Below are 24,304 nucleotides of genomic sequence, written 5' to 3'. Positions count from 1 at the left end.
GTCTAACTGGCCACTTGAAAAGCCTGTTTTATTGATGTACAGAAGTTCTTAGAGGCATAGCCGTGGATATTACTATATTTGACCCTGTATGTTGCTGGAAGACACCTTCACTGCCACAGCTGATCCTGTTGATTCTGTTCAGAGTCTGAGTGGGTTAGTTGGTTTGTTTTTGTTTTTCCTGATGCAAAAATCTTTTTTCCTTTTTCTGATAAACCAACAGTTCTCACATGATACTTGGGATGGTAGCTGTAACTAGTTTCATGTCAACTTAAAACAAGCTAGAATCATTTGGGAAAAGAGGCTCTCAGTTGAAAAATATGCCTCCATCAGATAGGCCTGAAGGCAAGCCTGGTGCATTTTCTTAATTAGTGATTGATGTGGGAGGGCCCGGCCTGTTGTAGGTAGTGTCATCCCTAGGCAGGCAGTTATGGGCTGCATAAGCAGGCTGAGTAAATGTGGTGCAGCAAGCTAATAGTCAGTTCTTGGCCTCTGCATCAGCTCCTGCTTCCAGGCTCCAGTCCTGCTTGAGTTCCTATGCTGACTTCCATTGATGATGTGGTCGAACTGTAAGCTGAAATAACCCATTCCTCCCCAAATTGCTTTTGGTCATGTTTTATCACACCATTAGAGACCCTAAGACATTTGTAAACAATTGGAATTTTTCCAAATGACATTTTAAATTACTTGACATAGCTATAAACATCTTTAAAACCAGCATCTTGTAGTTATAGTGTTTTGAAATTTCTGGTTGATGCAAAGTTATGTGATTTTTTTTCAAGATGTTTTATTTTCTATTTTAAGTTGTATGTATATGTTTGTGTCTGTGTATGGGTATGTGCAGTTGAGGACATGTGCCAGAACAGTGTGTCAGGTTCCCTGGAGCTGGACTTACAGTTGTGAGCCACTCATCATGGGTCCTGAGAACCAAACCCAGGTCCTCTACAGCAGTCTTCACTCTTGACCATCTCTCTAGCCCCACAAAATTTGAGAAAAGTAAAGTAAACGAAATTAGACATAGTACTGTAATCTCAGCACTTGGGCATTGTAGACAGAAGGATCAGAAATTCGAGATCATCCCGGGGTCTGTAGCAAGGTTAAGCCATGTGACCTGGGGCTACATGTGGTCCTTTCCCAAAGATAAAAATATATATTGCTGAGTGTGGTGGCGCATGCCTTTAAAACCAGGAGGCAGAGGCAGGCAGACCTCTATGAGTTTGTGACTAGCCTGATCTACACAGCAAGTTCGAGGCTAGCTAGGGCTACACCAGGTGAGACCCTGTCTCAGACAACAACAAACAACAAAAACCCATGACCCCACCCACAGCGTAGGTCCTGTAACTGACATGAGCTGCAACAGTGAGAACACAAGGTGCTCTCTTTTCATGCCAGCGGCATAGTAATGAATAGTACGGATTTATTTCTGACAAATTTTGCCGTAGTCATTTCTGTATTAACCGATTCTGGAAGATTCAGGTATAATCGGTACTTCTCAGAGACCTCAATCAATAAGTCAACCTAAAAATTGAAAAAATAGATTTTAGAATCATGACAAGAGAAAACCGCATCCTAAAAGTGACGCCCAGAGACTCCTCCATTCACTCATGAAGACCTAGTTACTGCCATATGACTTGTAGCAAGCAGTAGCGTTGTTGTGGATTCTTGAGCCTTGGTTACTAACAGGACACATCACATGTTAACTGGTAACAGCACCAGAAGTAGAGTGTTGCCATCTGAACATTGTGCTGCTGTCTTTGGATTTACCATCAGATGGCAAGGAAATGCCCTGGGGCCTGAGAGATAGAGATCCATGTTTCATTGTGACAGTGTCCTTAGGGAACCTACCCTGATAATTCTGAAGGCAAATAAAATACCCAGCTGATTTGTGCCTTTAGTAGTGGGAAAGAGACTATTACTAATGGGTGCTTCCTATTGGGTACATTTCATAAGGTAATACAAAGAGGAAATGGGTACAGACAACTAGTTTATATGCAGCCTTCAAAAATAAATGGAGTTAATTAAGAAATGGCCATTAGCTATAATGGCTGATTGAGACAAAGGTTAAGTGGCATTAGTTTAAAGCCTCTGAGTGGGTTAAGGCAGATGTCAATCAATCCTTCCTTTTGGCTAAGATGGCAGCAATTCAGTTTAAGGATGTGAAGGTGCCAAGATGGAACATGTTATTTTATGCATTAGCCTAAAAAGTAATTTAATAATAAAAAATAAAGTTCAAGCCAGGTGGTGGCGGTGCATGCCTTAAATCTCAGCACTCGGGAGGCAGAGGCAGGCGGATCTCTGTGAGTTCAAGGCCAGCCTGGTCTACAGAGAGAGTTCCAGTACAGGCTCCAAAGCTACACAGAGAGCCCTGTCTCCCAAAACCTAAATAAATAAATAGATAGAGAGATAAGTAGATAAATTTTAGAGATGCTAGTCTTTGGAAAGAATTGTGGACAAAGCAATGATTACAATCAGAGAAACAGTTACAATGGGCTAAAAGGAACTTCAAAATCTAAAGCATCCTTCTGGGCCTCAGTATTCCATAAGCAGGTAACCCACAAAGAAAGACGCTAAGCACTCAAGAATGACATATTCTACCATATTCCTTTTATCTATATGACCAGTGTGGATGCTAAAACAGGAAAAACTTCCCCCCAATGGAGCTGAATATTGGCCAAACAATGGAGTAAGAAGGTAGGTAGTCAAGGGTTCTCAAGGGATCTAAACAAGAACAACCTCCACCTCCATGTAGGGCCTTTCACATGATTTGCTTGTTAGAATTTCAGGATTGCTGCTCCCTAGTAACTAGACTTTTGGGGTCACTTCTGAGGTGAGACTTTTCTATAGTTCTCTCACCATAAGGTGGATGGGGTTCACAATATATTACTTAACATGTCATTGGTCTGGTTTAAAAGGAGAACACAGACCAGGCAGTGGTGGCATACTTCTTTAATCCCAGAACTTGGGAGGCAAAGGCAGGCAGATCTCGTTCAAGGCCAGCCTGGTCTACAAAACGAGTTCCAGTACAGCCAGGGCTATCTTGAAAAACTAAGAGAGAGAGAACAGATTGTGATTAGGGTTGTTTTCCTAGAAGAATGAAGCAAATGTCTCTGCCAAGACTACAGGACGTCCTAATTATTTGCTCTTCTTCTATAAGAGAATCTTAAACACTTCCGCAATAAATATATCACTTTCCGTGATTCCCAGACCTACTGATGTTTTTGCCTTGTGATGTACTTGGGCTGATGGTGTGCAAGTAGAAGAGATACATGCTATATATACATGGAATTTTTAGGTCTATTACTATGGGCAACTATTTCTGTTTCCCCCACCACCACGAGAACGGCATATTTCAAGTCTCAGAATGAACAGTTAATGGGGCAGAGCAGGCCTAGTTAAAATGCAGCCTGAGAAAATTACTGTAAGCCTCTGAAACAGTGTTATTTTCCTAGTGCAGCATACTATATAGATACAAATTTACTGTACAATTGACCATCTGAAGGTTCTACATCTGTGGATGTAGACTACCTTGTATTGGAAAAGTAGTTAGGCCTATCTATAGTGACTGCATCTACACTGAACATGTAGCAGATCTTTTTTCTTTCTTTCTTTCTTTTTTTTTTTTTTTTTTTCCCCAGACAGGGTTTCTCTGTGTAGCTTTGTGCCTTTCCTGGATCTCGCTCTGTAGTCCAGGCTGGACTGCAGGGGCTCACAAAGATCCCCTTGCCTCTGCCTCCTGAGTGCTGGGATTAAAGGCATGAGCCACCGCTGCTCGGCTAGATCTTTTTTCTTCTCATTATCAGTAACTGGTACAGTCAAACAGCTTGGCATTGTTTGGATCTGTTTTTTTGTCTGTTTGTTGGAGACAGGGTCTCTCTACATAGCCCTATCTGTCCTGGAACTTACTATGTAGGCCAAGCTGGCCTCAAAATCACAGTGATCTGCCTACCTCTGCCTCCTAAATGCTGGGATTAAATGCACCATCATGCCTGCCTATAGTTGGATCCTAACTGCTCCCCAAAGCCCTGAGTGTTTCCCCCACTATAGAAGTGCTATTGGGAGGTGCTGGAGCCTTTAGGAGGCGAGACTTAGTGTCAAGTTTGGTCATTGGGGGATTGGATTGTGGGACCCGGGACCTTTCCTTTCTCTCCTGGCTTTGCTTTGTCATGATTTCCTGCCCAATCTGCTTGATACTTCCCACACAGGTCTGACAACAGTTACCTAAACGAGGCTGGAAGATCATGACCCTAGCAAATATTTTCTTTAAAAGTTCTCATGCATTTGTTATAGTTATGCATAGTTGATGCACAATTAAATTTACATTGCACTTACATGTTATTCAGTGGCAGAAGTATCCTCAAGTACATGGAGGAGGTGCAAATGTTACTTGCAAACAATAAAAAACGATCAAAGGATCTTATCTTCAGGAGTTCCTGAAAACAATTCCCCAGCAACACCACAGGATCTGCTTAACTTACCTCAGAAACACTAAGCTCACAGAGGGAGACTGAGTTAATCCCAGGTAACTGGATTTTCAGTTCAATTTTCAGAGGTTTCTCATTCTGATCCTTTACAACCTTTAATTCATAGGCTGGTTTCTTAACTTCCACCTGGATTTCGGAACTAGAAATCTCCTCTATAAGACACCGTCCTTTGCCCGATGCTTGATTTTTTGTCAATAGCACCTGAGGAAGGTGATCCAGTTCACTCTCAGCACTGCTCCTGATCTTTTCAAGAGCATCTCCTTTATGAAAAAAAAAAAAAAAAAGGAGGAAGGGGAGTTATAAACTACTATCAGGTTGTGAGCATTAAGATAGGTGGTGTTTACAGACATTTGCTGAAGCTGCCATTGAATTAATTTAGAACCTGGCGGTGGCAGTGTACACCTGTAATCCCAGCACTTGGGAGGCAGAGGCAGGTGGATCACCGTGAGCTCGAGGCCAGCCTGGTCTACAGAGTGAGTTCCAGGGCAGACATGGTGGGCACATAGAGAAACCCTGTCTTGAAAAACTAAAAAAAAAAAAAAAAAGGCCTTAGCTTAGAAATGTAGTTCTAAGCATCTGAAGCAGAGCCGGGTGTGCAGCTCAGTGACAGTTGCCGAGTATGTGAGGCTCTGGCTGGATTTGATTCTGGTGAAGTTAAATGGACCCAAACACCCAGAACCTCAAGGAAAATAATTTGCTTGGGAATTCTGCAAGATTTTGACATCTTTCTGGATGCTCTGAAATTTCTAATAATGTATATTTTTCTCTCTTTAAGTTTCTCATTCTTTTAAGATAGAGACTTCTGCTTTGAAAAATATACACAGGTTACAAAAGCAAAATCTGACATCAGTTTCTTTTCAGTTTACTTTCATCCACTTACCTGTTCTCATTATCTCTTTGAAGCCTGTGAAGTCAGTTTTAATGCCCATAAGATTTTCTTTCATTCTCTGAATGTTTCCTTTTATTTTAAAGCTAGTAACGTGGTATGAATGTGCGAGTGTGAAGTGGAGTCGCTCCTCAATGCAATGAATGGCCATTTTTATTAACTGATCTTTGATTTCTTGGTCTTTTTCTGCTGCTTGCAGAACACCAGGGTTGTAGGCAACATCAATAACTGTATAGGAACCTGTGTGTAATTCAGAGGAGAGCTTGTTTCTGTAAGGATTTTTGTCAGGCAGTATACTAACCCACATTAGAAAGTTAGGAACCACAAATCCCATCCCTGTGATGTTAGAACGATCCCAGCAGCACTATGCTAAACCAGCAGTGACTGGTCCTGAAAGGAAGCTGACACAAAATTACCTGCAGAAGAAATATAGTTCATTAGGAGAAAGGGCTTTGAAATGATCTGAGAGGAAAAGCTGTCGGCAGGAACACCGCCGTTGACGGAGAGCTAAGCCCGATGGAGCCTTAAAGGGAACTACTGGCTTCCCTTTAAAGTTTGAAGAGGAGCTTCACAGTGAGAATGAGAGGTGGGGTGGGAGAAGGCTAGCTGCCATAAGAGAGATGGGATTCTTCAGAGAGCAGCTGCAGGGCACTTCCATGAGCAAAATCCCCTGAGGACCAATCCAAAGAACAAAATAGAAAGCTGACTTTTATGATCTCTTAAGCGTGACAGTAATGTTCAGATGGAACCTCCAGCTCACCCCTGCATGATCTGGGAAGCCCTATTCTCTCTCTCTCTCTCTCTCTCTCTCTCTCTCTCTCTCTCTCTCTGTCTCTCTCTCTCTCCCACACACATACCCACTCAGAGACTCCAAACAAAAGGAAGGCACCGACAAGCCCAGTTCTGTATCCTTGGCGGCTGCGGCAGCTCCTCCCCTGAAGTTGCAGCTGCCCAAGTCCCCACCTAAGCACTCACCTTTTGACTGTACTTGGGCACAACCCAGCTTGTGGTGGACAGACACATCATCACCCCTTGCCTACAACCTATAAAGTCCCCCTGCTTTTGTATGTGAAGCTTCTCTAGCCTCCATCTCTGGGACTGGAGAACTCCCCTGGTAGTTACTTTGCTTAAATAAACCTGATATACTTCTTTGATTCAGCTTGATCAGGCTCACTGTGTCAGTGGAGAAACCTATTGGGGGGGGGGCAGAAACCCTATTAAGTTTCACATCACATAATTTACTTCAGTACATATTCACATGATGTACACATTTACATAATGTACTTCAGTTCGTGACATCATGGAAGAGCCAGGTGATCATGAATTGAAAGCTGTCAAGTCACAGAACAGACTATTTTTATTTTTATTTTATGCACATTGGTGTTTGTGGTGATATTGTGTTCCCCAAAATATTGTGCACCCTAATAAACTTATCTGGGGTCAGAGAATAGAACAGTCACTAGACATAGAGGCTAGAAAATGGTGGCACACACGCCTTTAATCCTCTCACTTCAGAGGCAGAGATCCATCCGGAGTTAAAGCCACACTGGAAATAGCCAGGCATGGTGACTCACACCTTTAATCCCAGGAAGTGAGCCTTTAATCCCAGGAAGTGATGGCAGGAAGCAGAGAGGTATTTAAGGTGAGGATGAGGAGCTAGAGGCTAGTTAAGCTTTTAGGCTTCTAGCAGCAGTTCAGCTGAGATTCATTCTGGATGAGGACTCAGAGGCTTCCAGTCTGAGGAAACAGGATCAGGTGAGGAATTGGCGAGGTGAGGTAGCTGTGGCTGGTTCTGTCTCTCTGATCATTCAGCGTTCACCCCAATACCTGGCTCAGGTTTGCTTTTATTAATAAGAACTTTTAAGATTCGTGCTACAGGTGTTTTGCCTGTATGTATGTCTGTGTGAGGGTGCCAGATCCCCAGGAACTGGAGTTACAGACAGTTATGAGCTGCTATGTGGGTGCTGGGATTTGAACCATGGGTCTTCTGAAAGTGCAGTCAGTGATTTTAATTGCTGAGCCATCTCTCCAGCTCCCAAAGACTGATTTTTTTTTTTTTCTTTTGAGATAGGGTTTCTCTGTGTAGTTCTGGTGCCTGTCCTGGAACTTGCTCTGTAGAGCAGGCTGGCCTCGAACTCACAGAGATCCTCCTGCCTCTGCCTCCCGACTGCTGGGACTAAAGGCGTGCGCCACCACCACCTCGATCCAAAGACTGATTCTTAACTCTGTATCAGAGAGAGCTGTGGGAGGCATGGCCTGATTTGGGCTGTAGGCTATTTAGATGCAGGCTCCTGTTCTAACACATAATATACATTTAAATTCCTATTCTATGTTGGCATTACTATGTGGGTTGAAAGATCATATTATTAGAAATCATATTAAATATGCATGCAGTACACTAATTTGTCATTAATTATATTAACACCAAATGAAATATTTTACTTAAAATGTTTTTACCTGGCCAGGCGGGGGTGGGGGGGTGGGGGGGTGGGGGTGGGGGTGGGGGGGTGCACACCTTTAATCCCAGCTCTCTGGAAGCAAAGCCAGGCAGATCTATGTGAGTTTGAGGCCAGCCTGGTTTACAGAGTGAGTTCCAGGACAGGCACCAAAACTATACAGAGAAACCCTGTCTTGAAAAAAAACAAAAAACAAAAACAAAAAACAAAAAACAAAAAAAAAAGAAGAAAATAAAGAAAAAAGGAAAAAAAAGAATGTTTTTTCCAAGTAAAATCTGGTCTATGAATATGTTCAATAAAAAATTCACACATACTTTCTTCAATCTTTTATACCTGATGCCTCAGTGAAATCTTCTGGTCTGCCAACACGTATGGGTACAGGATGAGTGGCTGATTGGGGAGCCGGGATCCTTTTCCATTGGCATAGGTTGATAAAAAGTATTTTTTCTTTTGGGTTCTAGAAAGTGAATAATTTTGCTATTGTCAAACAGCTTTTTTAAATGAAATTTGATGACAATATCCTGAATGCAAATCATCACTTTTTTTTTCAGGCCTTCCCACATGCTAGGCAACTGCCCTTGCAATGCACTCCTTTGAACCCATGCACACACACAAAATGTAATAAAAATATTTTTACAAACTTAATTCATTATATCACTATTTTTCTACCTAACAGGGCAAGACGGTCTCATTTGGATATTTTTGAAATACCAAGTATGAATTTCTCATTTTTACTCCTTCAGTGAAATGTTCCACACTGTTTCATTTTCTGTTTAGAGAGGCAATTTCAATAAACTCCTCTTGTGTTAAAGCAGCACTTGAGAAGGGTAAGGCATTCTCTAGTTACACTGGAGTAGTTTTATTGAGCACCTATCTTCCCTTGCACCATCCCACATACTAGAATCTTGGTCTGTAGGCAGAGTTGTGGTTCTGGGTCGACACAGAGCTGTTTTCCATCTTTCAGCTCCTGCTCAATGAAGTTCTTGTAGCGCTCAGGATCATTTTCAGCCAAATCATCGAGCATATTCCAGAACTGAGAAATCTGGGTGAGAAGACCCTTTGAGGATGCCTTCATGACTGGTAATGAGAAAGGCCTCTAGAACCTGTGGAAAGATATGACTTGAGAAAAGATGTGTCTGTGTGGCTATGGCCTTACTTCCTCTTTAGAGGAAGGAGGAAGGCTTTTGGAATTGTTTTGGGGAAGTTCTCAACTGTTCTTACTTCCTGCGTCTAAAAGATTGCACACCCACTCTGCTTTACCTTGGCTCTTCTACAGTCTGTAAGTCTAACCACTTCCTAAAGCCCCACATTGTACCTGCCCCTGTCTCTGGTCTTCACAAACACAGTGGGAGCAGAAAGGTCCCTTTAAGTCTTGTTTTTCTTGGTGATCTTGTTCAAATAGTTGGATATTGGCTGACTTGTCCTGAAATAGTGAGGTGTGTGTGTGTGTGTGTGTGTGTGTGTGTGTGTGTGTGTGTGTGTATGTGTATGTTTGTGCGGGGGCAGGGGGAGAGGGGAATGGGGAGAGAAAGAAACACATAGAGCCACATTAATCCTCAAGATAGCAGTTAACAGTAGGAACACTGAGCCAAGCAGTGCACACCTTTAATCCCAGTACTCAGGGAGACAGAGGCAGGTTGATCTCTGTGAGTTCGAGGCCAGCCTGGGCTGCAGAGCGAGTACCACAGTTACCTATTGAGACCGTCTCAAAAAAACATTGCGTGCGCGCGCGTGTGTGTGTGTGTGTGTGTGTGTGTGTGTGTGTGTGTGTCTGGGGCGGGGGGAGAGGAGTAGGAACACTGGAGCCAGTATGCTAAGTTCTTTCTAACTCCAGGCAGCTATGTTGCTTTGAGCAAACAATGTATATATACACTTATTCTTCTCAAAATGAAGATGAGGATTAAGAACGCTAATATTTAAAGCTGGAACACTTATAAACACTATATGAGAGTAGTATCGCCCTCCTCCCGCAACTGGGAAGTGTTCCAGAAGGCCCACAAAATTTTAAAGAAGAGGTTTAGTCTTAAAATCATGTATTAAGGTTAGATTTAATAAACAACGAATGCGCAGTTGATTCAAACGCCGGGGAACCCACCTCTTCACTCAGTTCGGAGACAAACCGCGACTCCCGTTACCATGGTAACCAGGCCGGGTACAACATCTAACTGGGTCCGGTGAGTGCAAAGTGGAGCTGCGTCTTTATATCCAGTTCCGGGATCATTCCACCGGTGCCGGACAAGCTCCTCAGCTGGGCCGTCCGGCTTCTCTCTCAGAAGAGTGCCGGCTTCCTTCCTGCACCTGCCAGCTTCCCCGGCGACCTGTGAACCCGCTCTGTGGAGTCTCCGGTGGGAAGGAAGCGTTTCTCGGGAGCACGACTTCCGGCCCGGAAGGAAGCCGCCGCCTTTTCTCCCACCCCGCCACGCGAGGCTGCGGCGCACGGTATGGGTGTGTTTGTGTGTGTTTGTGTGGGGAGGGCGTTTGGAGGGAAGGCTGCCGGGAGCGCCGAGGCCGCGGCGGGGCAGGGAGCCCGCTGACAGACATGGGGGTGTTTTTCCCGACTTCCCCTTGGAAACCTCAAGCTCCCCCTCAGGCTCCCTAGACGCTTCCCGGGTCCCAACGGAAGGCCATACCCATGCCCCGTGTCCCCATTCTGTCCCGGGAGTGAAACCGAGCCGCCGGGCGCTGTCCCAGCCCAGCGAGAGCGGGGCATGCCCGGGTCCGCCCGCAGGCCGCGTTCCGCGCCTGCGCCCGCTCTGGCCTGGGTCCCGGAGAGAGAGCCGCCTGGCGGGCTCGGCTGGGGGAAGGCAGCCGTAGCCTGGGCCTCGGGTGAGGAGGGCACTGTAACCGGTGGGAAGGCTGCGTTTTCACGAAGGACTCGGGTGAAGCTGCAGAGCTGCCTTTCAGCCCTGACTCCTTGGCTTCCTGGGTCGGAGGAGATCTTGTAATGGAGTGGTTCTTCGTCTCACACTAACAAGATGCCTGATTTCCTCAGGATCCAGGGGTGAGTGAGCATCGGGACGGTGGCACCAAGCCCCTGGTAGCTGCACATGTGAATATCGTTGTTTTCTGGGTTTTGGAAAGTTCCAAACGATATAGGAAACAAAATGTCCTGAATAGAGATATTTAGGTCATCTCACAAATTTTTTAGAACTCAGTTTTTATTACTGTTGACATATGTGTTGTTGATACCCGCAAATCTAGATGTTTACTTAGTTACAAGCTAATTTTGGGGAATTTGAGATTTGATTTCCAACCTAGACACTGACATACAATCCTTTGCCTAGGTCTCTTCGGTCTGGGGGAGAGTTATGACTTTTAAGGATCTTGATTTTCAAAATAGGAGTGAGGATATAGCCCAAACTCCGAGATCCCCACAGGTTCAAACAACAGCCCACTGAAAATGTTTGGGGAATCAGATTGCATCTATACTTATATACAGACCTTTCCCCCACTGTTATTATTTCTAATCTGCATAGTAACATATTTACATTAGATTTGCATAGTTTTAGGTGTTATAAGTAATCTAGATATCCCCACCCACCCTAAGTGTGGAAGTGCGTGCCTGTTGTCTCTGAACTTAACTTAGGTGGAGGATCAAGGCTAGCTGAGGCTAGTTGAGACCCTGTCTCAAAAAAAGTCATAATTTAAAGCACAGGAGTGTCATTTATATGCAAATACTACACTATTCTAAATGAGAGACGGGCACCCTAGGATTATTTTGTGTGTGTGCATGTCTATGTTACAGGGGGACTGAGTCCTGGTTGGCTGTTGTGCTAGGCAAATGCTCTATCATTGAACTATATCCTCAGCCCACCCATGGATTTTGTTACCTTTAGGGGCCCTGGAACGAATCCCTCATGGATCTTAAGGGACTTCTTGACTCTCAAAACATAGAGAGTTTCAAGGACTAAATAAAATGGTGCGCATAGAAGCCATTTTGAGCGGCTTTCTGCAATTGTAAAGACTTTTACCATACATTGTCCTCTCGCCCCGTTCATTTGCTGTAGTTGTGCATCTTAACAGTGAAAGGAAAATTCTCCCTTAGCTTCTGTATCTTCTAAGTTCAGTTATTTTTTCCTTTACTTTTTGTTTCTTTATAATTTAATAAAAATAAATTTATTATGGGGCTGGAGAGATGGCTCAGTGGTTAAAACACTGCCTGCTCTTCCAGAAGACCTGGATTCAATTCCCAGCACCCACATGACAGCTCACAACTGTCTGTCATTCCAGTTCCAGGGGACCTGACACCTATGGCAAAACACCAGTGCACATAAAATAAAGTTAAAAAAAAAAGCTGTCTGTTAAAATTTATTACATATTATTGATTCATTTCAGATTAAAGAATGTCACGGGTTCCATTGGGGAAAGTCCTCCTGAGGAATGTCATCCGGCATACAGATGCTCACAATAAGGTAGGTGATACAATCTAGTCACTCATCAACATTTCTTGAGGGCATCCAGTAAACTATGAATTATGTTGAGAGATAGCAAAGATGTATAAGAAACAATTGTAGTTTGAAAAGTACTATATCATGAAGATAGTTACAAAATACCCATTGCAGCTATCGGCTAATGTGTATACAAAAGCTGAAATATCACCAAGACTTCTTAAGTCATGGCTTGACCTTCGGAAAAGTCCTTGCCTTTTCCAAGTAGCAGCTTTTGTGATAGTAGCTGAATTCCATTACATTTTCCTGCTGTTTGCAGCAGTGATGCCTCATATATGCAAAGTCCTTCATTCCATCCACACCCCTCAAGCATTAATCACTTGGGGCAAGAAATTATATGCATCTAGAAAATAGAAGATACAGGGCTGGTGACAGAAAATAAGGCCCAGTGGCAAATTAGTTAGGAGATAAACATTCTCTTCTGGGCAATAAGAAGTCTTTTGAGGAGTGGTATCTTACATGTGTCATACTTATAAGTGTTGTTTTACACCTTGAGGGGAGGAGATGGTATGATTGCCATATGTTCAAAGACAAATGTGTACCTTTAGACAGATGATTTTGTTGGTGTGGTAGGAAATCGAAGACAGAGAGAAGTACTGTGGAGGATGATTAGGTAACTGACGTCCTAGGTGAGTGGTGCTAAGGTTTGGATGGCAATGGAGTAGGATGAAGTGGAGCTTGGGCTGATGGGATGTGGTGACCACCTTCTGTGACTGGGCAGGTAGTCATTAAGAACAAAAGTGGCCGGGCGGTGGTGGCGCACGCCTGTAATCCCAGCACTCAGGAGGCAGAGGCAGGTGGATCTCTGTGAGTTCAAGGCCAGCCTGGTCTACAGAGCTAGTCCAGGACAGGCTCCAAAGCTACAGAGAGACCCTGTCTCGAAAAACCAAAAAAAAAAAAAAAAAAACACACAAAAGTGACAAGAGGACAAACCTGGGAGATGAGGTAGTTTGGTTCTGAATGTATTTATGATAAGGAACTTGGAGCAAGGAGAAGATTGGAGCTGGAATAAAAGTGTGGGGATTTAGACAGTCACCTAAGAGTGCACCTCTAATGAAAAGAAGACAAGGGGTTGGGGGTTTAGCTCAGTGGTAGAGCGCTTAAGGCCCCGGGTTCGGTCCTCAGCTCTGGGAAAAAAAGAAAAAGAAAAGAACAAGACCCCCTTGTTCAGTTTCATTCACAAACTACTCCTGCCTTGACCATTACTAATACTATCACTGTCATATCACTTCGGGTGTTAAGTACTGGGATTGAACCTGGGAGGCAGGATCACTAAGCTGGTTATCGAGTGGGTTGTGTGCTCTCACTCCATAGTCCAGTCAGGCCCTGAACTTCTTACTTCCCCAGTAGCTGTGATTACAGACCTGTGAGCAGCTGTCACCTGAGGTGCTCACTGTGGATGCAGGGATGATAGTTACCCATGCTACCTATATAGTTGGGTTAACTCTACTTGTAGTGGTCTAGGGACCTTGTATTTGAGAGAGAGGGACAGCTAAAAGCAAGATAATTCTGGCATAGGTTTAACCCAGTTGTTTAGGAGGACTTAGAAATAAAATTCACTTATGTTTTTGGCAGTTGTCATCTGCTTCTCAGTCAGTTTTCTGGTTACTATGTTGTTTTGTTTCTGACAAGAATTTTTTTCCCCCTCAAACAGGGTTTCTCTGTGTAGCCCTAGCCGTCCTGGAACTCACTCTGTAGACCAGGATGGCCTTGAACTTACAGAGATCTGCCTGTCTCTGCCTCCCAAGTGCTGGTATTAAAGGTGTGCACCACCCCCTCCTGGCCTGACAAGAATTTTAATGCGAACCAGGTATGATGGTGCATGCCTGTAATCCCAGCACTTAGGAGACAGAGACAGGAAATTTGCTGAAGTACATGGCTTGCCTGTTCTATATGGCAAGAAACAGAGAACAAACAAACATAAAGGGGCTGGAGAGATGGCTGCTTTTCCAGAGGTTTGAATCTCAGCTCCTACATGGTAGCTCACAACCATCTGTATCTAGTTCCAGGGAATCTGACATCCTCCTCTGGCCTCTGTGGGTACTGCATGCACAGACAAAACTCATTCACATAAAGTAAAATAATACAAATGTTAAAAAGCAAAACAAGCCAGGCGTGGTGGTGCATGCCTTTGATCCCAGCACTTGGGAGGCAGAGGCAGGTGGATCCCTGTGAGTTCGAGGCCAGCCTGGTCTACAGAGTGAGTTCCAGGACAGCCAGGATAGATACACAGAGAAACTCTGTCTCGAAGAACCAAGAAAAGCAAAACAAAATGGGGTGGGAAGATGGCACAGGTAAGAGCATTTGCTATATAAGCCTGATTGTCCAAGTTTGATCTCTAGAACCCATGTGGAGCCAGATGCAGTGATGAAAGTATGTAATCCCAGTACTCCTACAGCAGCATGGGGTAGAGGTGGAGGAAGTGACCGGAAGCTCAGGGCCAGCGAGTCTGGAGTACATAGTGTAGCAGCAGAAAACAAGAGGGACCCTGACTCAGCAAGTGGAAGTCAGGAACCAGCTTCTGAAAGTTATCTCTGACCCCCACGTGTGTGTCCTTTCTCTTTGTCTCTGACTCATACACATACAAAGTAAGGAAATAAAATTTTATATCTACCTATCTATCCATCCGTTCTGTTTTCTTAATGTAAAAAGAGACCGTGCCTTGGGAATTTACACACCCGTTCCTGCTGGGCTTTGCGCACAGGCCTATAATCTCAGCCATCCAGGAGGCCAGGGCTAGGCTGGAGAGTCACAAGTTGAAGGTCTGCCTAAGTAATTTAGATTTTGTCTGAAAAAACACAAAATAATCCACTACCAATAAGAACAATAAAAAACAAAACCAAAGAGGCAGGGACTGGGAAGGGGTACCAGGCCAGTGGTAAAGTGTGTACTGCCCTGAGAAACAAAACTAAGAAAACCTGTGTTTCACCAGACAGTGGTGGCGTATGCCTTTAATCTCAGCACTCAGGAGGCAGAGGCAGGTGGATCTCCGAGTTCAAGCCCAGCCTGGTCTATAGAGCAAGTTCTAGGACAGCTAGAGCTACATGGAGAATCCCTGTCTTGAATCCCACCCCACCCCCTCAAAAGAAAGAAAACCTAATCCTTTTTAAAAAGATGTTGGTAAGGTCCCTGAGCTGCTGCTACTGCTTTGTGAAATATTCTAATGGTACCTGCTTTACTTTCCTGTAAGACCTCTTAGTGTTGTGATCATGTTGTATCTCAGAAACATGTAGGGCTATTATTTTCTGATTGCAGCAAGATTTTAAATTGATGAGGTGATTAGTATGTCTATTCAGGAGTTCAAAAACCTCTGTTGCTGCATAATTTTAGATTTACCGCATTAGACTATTTAGTCACTTTTTGTTGTTGTTTTTCAAGGCAGGGTTTCTCTGTGTGGCTTTGGAGCCTGTCCTGGAACTCACTCTGTAGACCAGGCTGGCCTTGAACTCACAGAGGTCTGCTTGCCTCTGCCTTCCCAGTGCTGGGATTAAAGGCATGCACCACCACTGCCTGGCTGTCACTTTTTAAACTTCTTAAAGAAACCAGAATTTGTTTTCCAGTTCATAGCCCAGTCTGTACCCTTTAGTTAGGGCAGTTCCTTTTTTGTAATGCAAAGTGCTATTTTCAGTGACTTGTTTTTGTTTCTTTCCTTTTTGAAAACGTCTAGATTCAGGAGGAATCTGACATGTGGAAAATCAGAGAACTAGAGAAGCAAATGGAGGATGCTTACCAGGGGACCAGAAGGAATAGAGTATCCAGCAGCTCAAGGTGAAGTGTGCCTGAGAACCAAAAATAACTCTCATTTTTCAGAAGTACTAACTTTAGTTTTAAAAATTCTAGTATGTTAAGGATAGATGAATTCAGTTCAGCAAATCATTAAGCCTTCCTGGTTTCCTAAGTTTAGATCCAAGCATAACAATGGCCATGATAACATGACTACATTATACTAGTTTTTTTCCTTTTTTGATTCTTTTTTATTTCCCCTGCTCCCCCAAGACAAGGTTTCTCTGTGTAACCCTGGCTGTGCTAGAACTCACTTTATAGACCAGGCTGGCCTCAAATTCAGAGATCTGCCTGCCGAGTGCTGGGATTAAACCCATGTGCCACCACCACCTGGCTTTCTACACTAATTTTCAATGGAGAATTAAAAAATTCTCCTTGGATTACTGTAAAATTTAGGTTTTATGGATTCTAATGGCTTTTAAGATTTTCTTTCTTTTTTTTTTTTTTCCTGGAGCTGAGGCCTAGCTAGGCAAGCGCTCTACCACTGGGCTAAATCCCCAACCCAAGATTTTCTACTGGAGTGTTTTTCTTCCTTTTTTTCTTTTGTCTTATAAAAATTATATTATTTGCTGAGCATGGTACCTCATACCTTTAATTGTAGCACTCAGGAGGCAGAGGCAGGTAGATCTCTGTGAGTTCAAGGACAGCCTGGTCTACATCCAGGCTAGCCAAGTTTACAAAGAGAGACCTTGTCTCAAAAAACAAACAAACAAACAAACAAAAAAAACAAGGTTATTGTGTTGGCAACTTTGTGTATGATGTGTGGGTATATATGGTGTGCCAAAGTGTACACATGGAAGTGTGAGCACAACTCTCAGGAGTTTCTTCCTACTGTGGATTCTGGGAATAGAACTCAGGTCATCAGGCTTTCCAGGCAAGCACTTTTAGCTGCTTAGCCCTCTAGCAATCCCTGGAGTCTTATAATTAATTTAGTTAGTCATACTGTTCTGTTCACCCTTTAGTCTATTAGAGCCTTTAAAAAATTATTTATTTTATTCAGATATGTGTCTCTGTGCAGGGGACAGAAGAGAGCATTAGATGCCCTGAAGTTGGGCAGTTGTGAGCTCCTAACATGAAGGATTTGAACTAGCATCATCTGCAAGAGCAAAAAGTGCTCTTAACCACTGAGCTAGCTCTCCAGCCCTAGGCTTCTTTTAAAAGCCACATTTACTCACTGTCATTGCCAGGAGGTCAATGGGCTTTCCTATTTGTTTTGTGCATTTGAGTGTGGCTGGGTGTGGTACACACTTTTAATCCCGGCACTCAGGAGGCAGAGGCAGGTGGATCTGAGTTTGAGGCCAGTCTGGTCTACAAAATGAGTTCCAGGACAGGTAGGGCTGTTACACAGAGAAACCCTGTCAGGAAAAAAAAAAAAATGGTGTGAATATAAAAGATTATACAGGCTTGACTGTGTTCTATGGGAGGTATAGGATGTATGAATAACTAGGAATATCTCTAGGGCCTCATATGCCCTTAAGTACAGGAAGTAGGTATGTAAGATAGGTCATAATCGTGATTCCTAAAACTACCTAGAGAAATCATTAAAAGAACAAAGAATTGTAAGTGAGTGTGTCTGTAGAGTATATGGACTTTGGTGTTTTATTGGCTAAGTATGACTGGTATCATGTTATGTGGTGCAAAGGTAGTGTTCTCAGCATGTTCCATGAGTTTTGTTTATAGTGCTTCATAAAGTAGCATCACAGACTACTTTTACATCTAAATGTTTGTCTTTTTTCATTAACAGTCGAATGAGAAGTGATGGTTTTGATGAAGAAAGTCAGAGAGACTACTGGAGGCCAAGGAATGAAATTCCTGGGGCCCTGGAAGATGATTTTCTTAAGGCCAAATCCTGGAACAAGAAATTATATGATTATGAATCCAACATGCCAGATAGGTTTGTGACTACATTCTTATGACCCCTAATGATATTTGGCTGGAAAATACCTATTTTTTGAAAATGGCTTAAGGTTAGAGAGATGGCTCAGTGGTTAAAAGCACTTGCTACTCTTGCAGGGGACCTATGTTTGGTTCCCAACACTAACAAGGCAACTTACAACTATCCATAACTCCAGTTTCAGGGGATCTGACACCCTCTTCTGACCTCTGTGGGCATCAGGCATGCATGTGATGCACATATATACAGGCAGGCAAGACACTCATACACATAAAATAAATATAAATAATTCTTCAAAACAGATTGTCCCATAAAAAGCTTGTAGGGGTTAGTATGCATAGCAGCAGTACTTATAATGGCTAAGAAGTGAAATCCAAATGCTGTGCCTGATGAATGCATAAACAGAATATAGGCTTTCCATCTAGGGGAATAGTACTTAGTGGTAAAAGGGATAGTACTAATTATACATGCATAACCTTGAAAACCTTAACAATGGTGGAAGAAGTCAGATACAAAGGCCACATGCTCTGTCATTCTGTTATGTGGTGTGTCCAGAATGGACAACCCATACAGACAGAAGGATGAATGGTTGCTTTGGGCTACAGGCTCGTGAATCACTTCTCAGTATCTTTAGAATGTCCCAGTGTAGATAACATGTTATAAAGTAGTTTGGGAAAATGATTTCACTGATAAAAGTTCTCTAGTGTCTCCTCAAGAACAGATACAAGCTTTCAAGTGAACAGTACATCTGTGTCTGAGATGATAGTATAGAAAGTAGAGTTGTTACCCAGGTATTGTGTGGTTTTACTTTGCCCCCTTTTCCTGTGTTCTCTGTGTGTATATGTGTGTTTATTCAGTCCAAAATCTAATTTTCCAAAATTGATATGCATTGCTTCATAAAAATATACGTATTATGTCATTTTACAGATGGGGTCACAGTGGTTATAAAGAGTTGTATCCTGAAGAGTTTGAAACAGACAGGTAGGTAAAATACACTTACTAGAAACACAAAACCAAACAGCTAAGATAAATACAAAATTGTGCCATAAGTAGAGTTCCTAACATTTACAAAAGATTAACTTGCCGCAGAAAATATAATCAGAACCTGGAATGGTAATGTATGGTTGTGGTCCTAGATGCTCAGGAGCCTGAAGCAGGAGGATGACTTGAGTCTCTAGGAGTTTGAGACCAGCCTGAGACATAATGAAGACTTGTCTCTAAAACAAAGAAAACAAGCAGAATTAGTTGGGAGGCAATCCTATGTGCCTTTCTTGATTAAAGTTTGATGTTCTGTCAGCCTAAGGACTTTACAGACTAATTGTGCACCATCATCCTCTGTAGTGAACATGTTCAAAGATGCTTGAAACCGTAGATATTTTACACTGTCTACCTACCTATCTTCCATAGCCTATTCTTATACACACAATACTTATTAAAATCTTTTTTTCACTTTAAGGACGTATCTTCCTGCTTCTTGCTGCCATATCCTGCTTGTCAGCACCATGCTTGTGCTTAAATAAGCTATACCAGACAGTGGATCTGATAACCCAGATGGCTGGTAACTAGCCAAAGGGATGATTCAGGTCTTAGGTGGGACACAGTGGAACAGTGAGGAATTTCATCCTGCCATTCAGAATGACATGTGATTAAAGTCTTAAGAACTGTTTCTGGAACTGACCACAGGTGACTGGAAGTCAGAGAAGATGAAACTCTAAGGGAGCACTGGTATTTAGTATTTTATATGTAACTCAGCGTGGCAGATCTGGAGTTTGGTTTTTTGACAGGATTTTCTATAGCTCAAGATGGCCTTGAACTTGACATATAGCCAAGAATGACCTTGAACGCCTGGCCCTCCTGCCCCTACCTTCTAAACATTGGAATTACAGGTATATACCAATATGGTTAGCTCAAATTAGGATTTTAAAGATGAGGAAATAAAACATTTGTGAGAATAATAAAATAGAAACTTCACAGTAACATTCTCAGAGTGCTCATATTTATTTTTTTGACAGTCTCTTTTTGTAGTCCTGGGGGCCTAGAACTTGCTATGTGTAGCAAGCTGTCCTCAAACTTGGAGGTCGTCTTGCTTCTGCTTTCTGAGTACTGGGATTATAGCTGTGCATCACCATACCCAGCTCCAAGTTCTGATTTAAAGTTCAGATGTTAATAACTTAGTGCAGAATATTAAATATAAATGTACCTTTTCTTTCTTCCTTAAAAGTTTTGTCTTCACTTTTTCTTAGTAGTGACCAGCAAGACATTACCAATGGGAAAAAACCATCTCCCCAGGTAAAAGCATCTGCCCATGAATCCCGAAAACATAAGAAGTCAAAGAAATCCCATAAAAAGAAACAGAAAAAACGGTCACACAAAAAACAGAAGAAAACCAAAAAGGAAGCTATGGACCTAGCAGCAGATCCCTCAAGTGAGGTCTCAGAAGAAACTGGAGCTTCTCGTACCAGGAAAAGGAAGCAACCACACAAGAGCAAGAAAAAGTCCAGGAAAAAGTCTCCTAAAAAATCTTTACCTTTAGGGAGAGAAAGTGCTACTTCCCAGTCAGATGATTCAGCAGCTAGCAGTTCTGAGGAAATGGAGGAAAGAGACACTAAGAAAACCAAAAGGAAAAAGGAAGAGAGAAGTGTTCATGTTGCTGTGGCTAACCCTGAGGTGCAGGAGAGGGCGAGCAAGCGCAGGAATTGGAAAGTGGCTACGGATGCAAGGTCTGCCGAAAGCTCCGAGGATGACTGAGTGGGACGGTCACAGTCTGCCTCCCACAGACTCTGGTCATCTGCAGTTCTGTATAATGGGGGTTTGCCAGCGACTCCCACAGCACAGGAGTCAGAGGTCAGAGTTGGCCTGCCATAGATCCCTTTTTTCCCTCTTTTGGATTGTTAGTCTCCATCCCCTTTTGTTGTTAATAGGGAATCTGGTATTTTGTTAAGGTTTCTTGAAGAGATTATTTTTTGCAATTAATTATTTAGGGTAGAATACCAATACAGCAAATTAAAGAACCCAGAAAGCTGAAATCAGAAATAATCTGGGTATACCAATTGTAATGTTGGATTTGGGGGAATCAAGGGTCTGGGATGAAAGAGGAGGATTGAAGTAGTGTTAGATAGACTAGTTTGACAAGGAAACACTTGCTATTTATACAGGAGGTGTCCTGACTTCAGCTTTGGTGCTTTGATTCTTCTAGAGTTGGGCCCTACGGGTATCTAATTTACTTAGTGAGGAAATGGGTATAAGAACAAACCTTTTCCCTTCATGGTAAGATCCACAGATGACTGCTAAGTAACGTAGGGTTTTCTGCCTAGTTTCCCTGCTGGTCAGGGTCTACAGCTACATTTAGTATAACCCAAACATAACAGTAACTGGATAGTAATTGGTTTTCTAGTTCCATTGCTTTATATTGCCTAAAATGGGCTCGTGTTTGAAATTATTTGTTTAGTTGTCCTCTCAAATGGAAAGAATTAAGAAGTAATCACGTTGCCAATGATGCTTTCAAAGATAGTCAGGGCAACAGCCATCTAAATGTCTTTTTTCTTTTTCCAAGTTGGGGATTGAATGAAGGCCTTGCATACACTAGGCAAGTGCTCTATCACTGAGCCATACCCCTGTCCTGTCATTCACTTCTAATTCTATTAATGAGTTTTTGATTTTCCCTGAAACCAGCTGAATCAGTTCCAAAATGAAACACACTTCTCAGGGACACACCCACTTCTTCCCAGTCTGACTTTGTGTTACGATTATCAAGACCATATTATTTCTCCCTGCTATACTGTGATCCTGATATTAAAAGAAACCAAAATACCACTGGAAAGTGGCTGGTAGAACAGTTGACTTTTCATTAAGAGGAAAGATAAAGTGACATTATCAGGGTTTTTGTTTTTGAGGTTGTCACTTTTGGTACTGAGTAGAAAGCACAAACACTCATACCTAAGACTGTGGGGGGTCATGGTTCTGCCACTAATTGATTGCGTTCTACAGCAGGTTAAGTTAACCTCCCTGGCCTTACTTTTTTGCATGTGTAATACAAAAATACTTCATGGTTAGCATGACAAACACCAGCAATAGAATACTACTATGCTGACATCCCATGAGGTGGCATTTTATAGTTCTAACTAAATTTGTGCTCTTTATGGAACATACTTCTAATAAAGTGCTTGTTTTTAAAATACATAGTTGGCTAGGTGTGCCCTATCCCTGGATTATGAGCAGGTGCTACCTTTTGGGATATTGAAATACTATTAACTTTGGTACTCAAATGTCAACGTTCCATGGTATGTTTTTTCCTTGGGTTTAGTGGAGGTTTAATGGGAGGAGAGTCTAGTTACTACCTCATAACCTTCTTGAAGCAAGTGAAATCTTTGTTGGAAGTAGTTTTGGCCATGTATTTTTTAAGCAGTTGTGCTACAAAAGTACTGACTCGGGAAGATGGTCCTGCAGAATAAGGCACTTCTAAGAAGTTGATTCTGTTTGGGTCTTGACCTGACCTTCCTCCTATACTAACAGGCTTTTCTTGTCCCCAAGGAATGCACATTTTGCCTGATTATTTTCTTACTCCCCCACCCCCAACCATGTTCATCTTTTCTTCGTCAAATAAGCAATAAAATTGTTTTTTGTTCTAAACCTTTCTTACCCCTAGATTCCCTTCTATGCCTTAGGCTAAGGCTTTGATGGTTCCTCTAATCCCCTTGAAGCTTAGGGTGGCTTTTCAAAACCTGTGATCTCCCATTTGCACTACCAGCCACGGAACACTTCTTTTCAGTGTTCTGTCAATCAGAGATCTCTGCTGATTCCTAAAGTAGGACTTAGAAGAAAAAGAATTGGAGACTTCACATTTATTAACTGGTGTGATACAACCTAGAATTATTGAATTCCAATAAATAAAATTTCACTTTTGGACATTTGATCTGTTACTTTTTAGCACCAACAGACTTGGTAACTGCCTGATGCTAACCTGACATGTTGACAACTCTTTCTCCAGTGGTCATTCAATCTGCTTAGTAACAAGTCTTTTGGGTCTTCTGTCATTCTGAGGTATGGCCTACTGTCCTCCTTTCTGTACCATCTGGGCAAACCGGCCTGTGATGGCAAGAGTAGTGTCAATGAAGCGGTCCACACAGCTAGAGAGGCAGTTTTCAGTGCGGGAGTCTAGCCGATTTCCTGGCTTCTCTACACATTTATCCCAGCATAGTTCCATGAAGTGATGCACCTAAGGAGAGAAAAACCTTAATCACTGGAGTCTGTAGATACCTTATTTCTTCTTCTGTGACTTGATAAAAAACACTTTTAATAGCATATCATGGGATCACTTTGGGGTCTACCCTACCTTCTGGTCACCAATAATTCCTCATCCTTATACACAATAAATTCTCATTAGAACTCATACTTTCATAATTCTCTTTTTCAAGACAGGGTTTCTCTGTGTAGCCATGGCTGTCCTGGAACTCACTCTGTGGACCAGGCTGGCCTTGAACTCAGAGATCTGCCTGCCTCTGCCTCCATAATGCTGGGTTTAAAGGTGCCTGCCACCACCACCCACACACAATCCTCAAAGCAAAGGACACGTAGTGGTATTACTTGAAAAGCTAAGTACTAAGTAAGTAGGTTTTTTTTTGAGGATCGAACCTAGGGCCTTGTGCTTGCTAGGGAAGTGCTTTTACCACTGAGCTAGATCCCCAACCCAGTAAGTAGTTTTTGAAAGGATAACTATCAGTATTTCCAAGGTCAGCAACAGTTAACACCCTGTTTTGAAAACTCCAAACTCTGTCTCAACCGAGTCTACACTGATTGTTGCAGCGCTCACCTTTAATAATGATCATCACTTCCAATATCACGTGATCCAATGCAGAGAAGCAGCGGGCAAGAACGAACCCAGAAGTCAAGGTGGGGACTGGTGTCTTCCCTACCGGCCCTTGAACCCCAAGCTCAGAACCTAGAGACTCCGAATGCCACTCCAGACCAGTGGCCGCCTAATATGACCACCATGCTCCTCTGTCGCCCGAACCTCCCCCCCACAACCCGCTTTACACCTCTTCTCTCCCACGCAGAGCGAGCCTCACGGACACTGAGCGCCGTCGGCCACCAGGCGGGAGCAGCAGCCGGGATCCAGCATCGAGTGCCGCCGCAGTGCCCAGAGCTCCGTGGGTGCCCGGGGCCTGCGCCTCACCCTCCTTCCCTTGTTCCTCATCCTCGTACCTGCGCAGTGAACTGCGCCTTCTGCTGCTCCGCGGCCACCAGACGCTGTAACTCGGCTTCGTCTGCTTCACCAAGCTCGGCCATTGTCAGCTCGAGTCGGTCCGCTGGTGTGCGCACGCGCGGTAGCGGCGCCCCGCCTTCCGGCTCACCCTCCAGGC

At 43.2% G+C, this 24,304-nt stretch overlaps 3 protein-coding genes across 9 annotated transcripts; 1 reads left to right on the top strand and 2 right to left on the bottom strand.

Annotated features, from left to right (window-relative positions):
- Positions 1-1,274: 1,274 nt before the first annotated feature.
- On the bottom strand, positions 1,275-10,693 carry Pih1d2 (PIH1 domain containing 2). Of its 2 annotated transcripts, XM_036192272.1 has the most exons (7): positions 9,916-10,693; positions 9,136-9,243; positions 8,719-8,923; positions 8,154-8,277; positions 5,359-5,604; positions 4,473-4,738; positions 1,275-1,515 (listed from the first exon to the last, which is right to left on the bottom strand). In XM_036192272.1, exons 3-7 carry the CDS (start codon positions 8,893-8,895, stop codon positions 1,381-1,383), a joined length of 948 nt encoding a protein of 315 aa, XP_036048165.1. In that variant the 5' UTR covers positions 8,896-8,923; positions 9,136-9,243; positions 9,916-10,693; the 3' UTR covers positions 1,275-1,380. The 2 variants fall into 2 exon arrangements, with proteins under 2 accessions (XP_036048165.1, XP_036048164.1); XM_036192271.1 differs by lacking the exon at positions 9,136-9,243.
- Positions 10,042-22,848, top strand: Nkapd1 (NKAP domain containing 1). 6 transcript variants are annotated; one of them, XM_036192275.1, is made up of 7 exons: positions 10,044-10,259; positions 10,725-10,821; positions 12,156-12,232; positions 15,936-16,036; positions 17,796-17,945; positions 18,873-18,926; positions 20,189-22,848. In XM_036192275.1, exons 3-7 carry the CDS (start codon positions 12,164-12,166, stop codon positions 20,691-20,693), a joined length of 879 nt encoding a protein of 292 aa, XP_036048168.1. In that variant the 5' UTR covers positions 10,044-10,259; positions 10,725-10,821; positions 12,156-12,163; the 3' UTR covers positions 20,694-22,848. The 6 variants fall into 6 exon arrangements, with proteins under 6 accessions (XP_036048171.1, XP_036048168.1, XP_036048167.1 ...); XM_036192274.1 differs by having other exon boundaries at positions 10,512-10,821; XM_036192276.1 differs by lacking the exon at positions 10,725-10,821.
- Positions 22,772-24,289, bottom strand: Timm8b (translocase of inner mitochondrial membrane 8 homolog B). Its single transcript, XM_036192280.1, has 2 exons — positions 24,147-24,289; positions 22,772-23,160 (listed from the first exon to the last, which is right to left on the bottom strand). Exons 1-2 carry the CDS (start codon positions 24,228-24,230, stop codon positions 22,993-22,995), a joined length of 252 nt encoding a protein of 83 aa, XP_036048173.1. The 5' UTR covers positions 24,231-24,289; the 3' UTR covers positions 22,772-22,992.
- Positions 24,290-24,304: the final 15 nt, after the last annotated feature.

This window comes from Onychomys torridus, chromosome 7 (assembly GCF_903995425.1).
Source record: "Onychomys torridus chromosome 7, mOncTor1.1, whole genome shotgun sequence".
NCBI classification, from domain to species: domain Eukaryota; kingdom Metazoa; phylum Chordata; class Mammalia; order Rodentia; family Cricetidae; genus Onychomys; species Onychomys torridus.
The sequence above is the reverse complement of the archived record's forward strand: the minus strand, read 5'-3'. Positions and strand labels throughout refer to the sequence as shown.

Coding starts and splice junctions, on each gene's coding strand:
- Nkapd1 (XM_036192276.1), top strand. CDS start 12,164: ATGTCACGGGTTCCATTGGGGAAAGTCCTCCTGAGGAATGTCATCCGG. Junction 12,233..15,935: donor ATACAGATGCTCACAATAAG/GTAGGTGATACA, acceptor GAAAACGTCTAG/ATTCAGGAGGAATCTGACAT. Junction 17,946..18,872: donor GAATCCAACATGCCAGATAG/GTTTGTGACTAC, acceptor GTCATTTTACAG/ATGGGGTCACAGTGGTTATA.
- Pih1d2 (XM_036192272.1), bottom strand. CDS start 8,895: ATGAAGGCATCCTCAAAGGGTCTTCTCACCCAGATTTCTCAGTTCTGG. Junction 8,278..8,718: donor GCCTACAGACCAAGATTCTA/GTATGTGGGATG, acceptor TTCACTTTCTAG/AACCCAAAAGAAAAAATACT. Junction 5,605..8,153: donor AGATTTCACTGAGGCATCAG/GTATAAAAGATT, acceptor AATTACACACAG/GTTCCTATACAGTTATTGAT.
- Timm8b (XM_036192280.1), bottom strand. CDS start 24,230: ATGGCCGAGCTTGGTGAAGCAGACGAAGCCGAGTTACAGCGTCTGGTG. Junction 23,161..24,146: donor AGGCGCAGTTCACTGCGCAG/GTACGAGGATGA, acceptor TTCTCTCCTTAG/GTGCATCACTTCATGGAACT.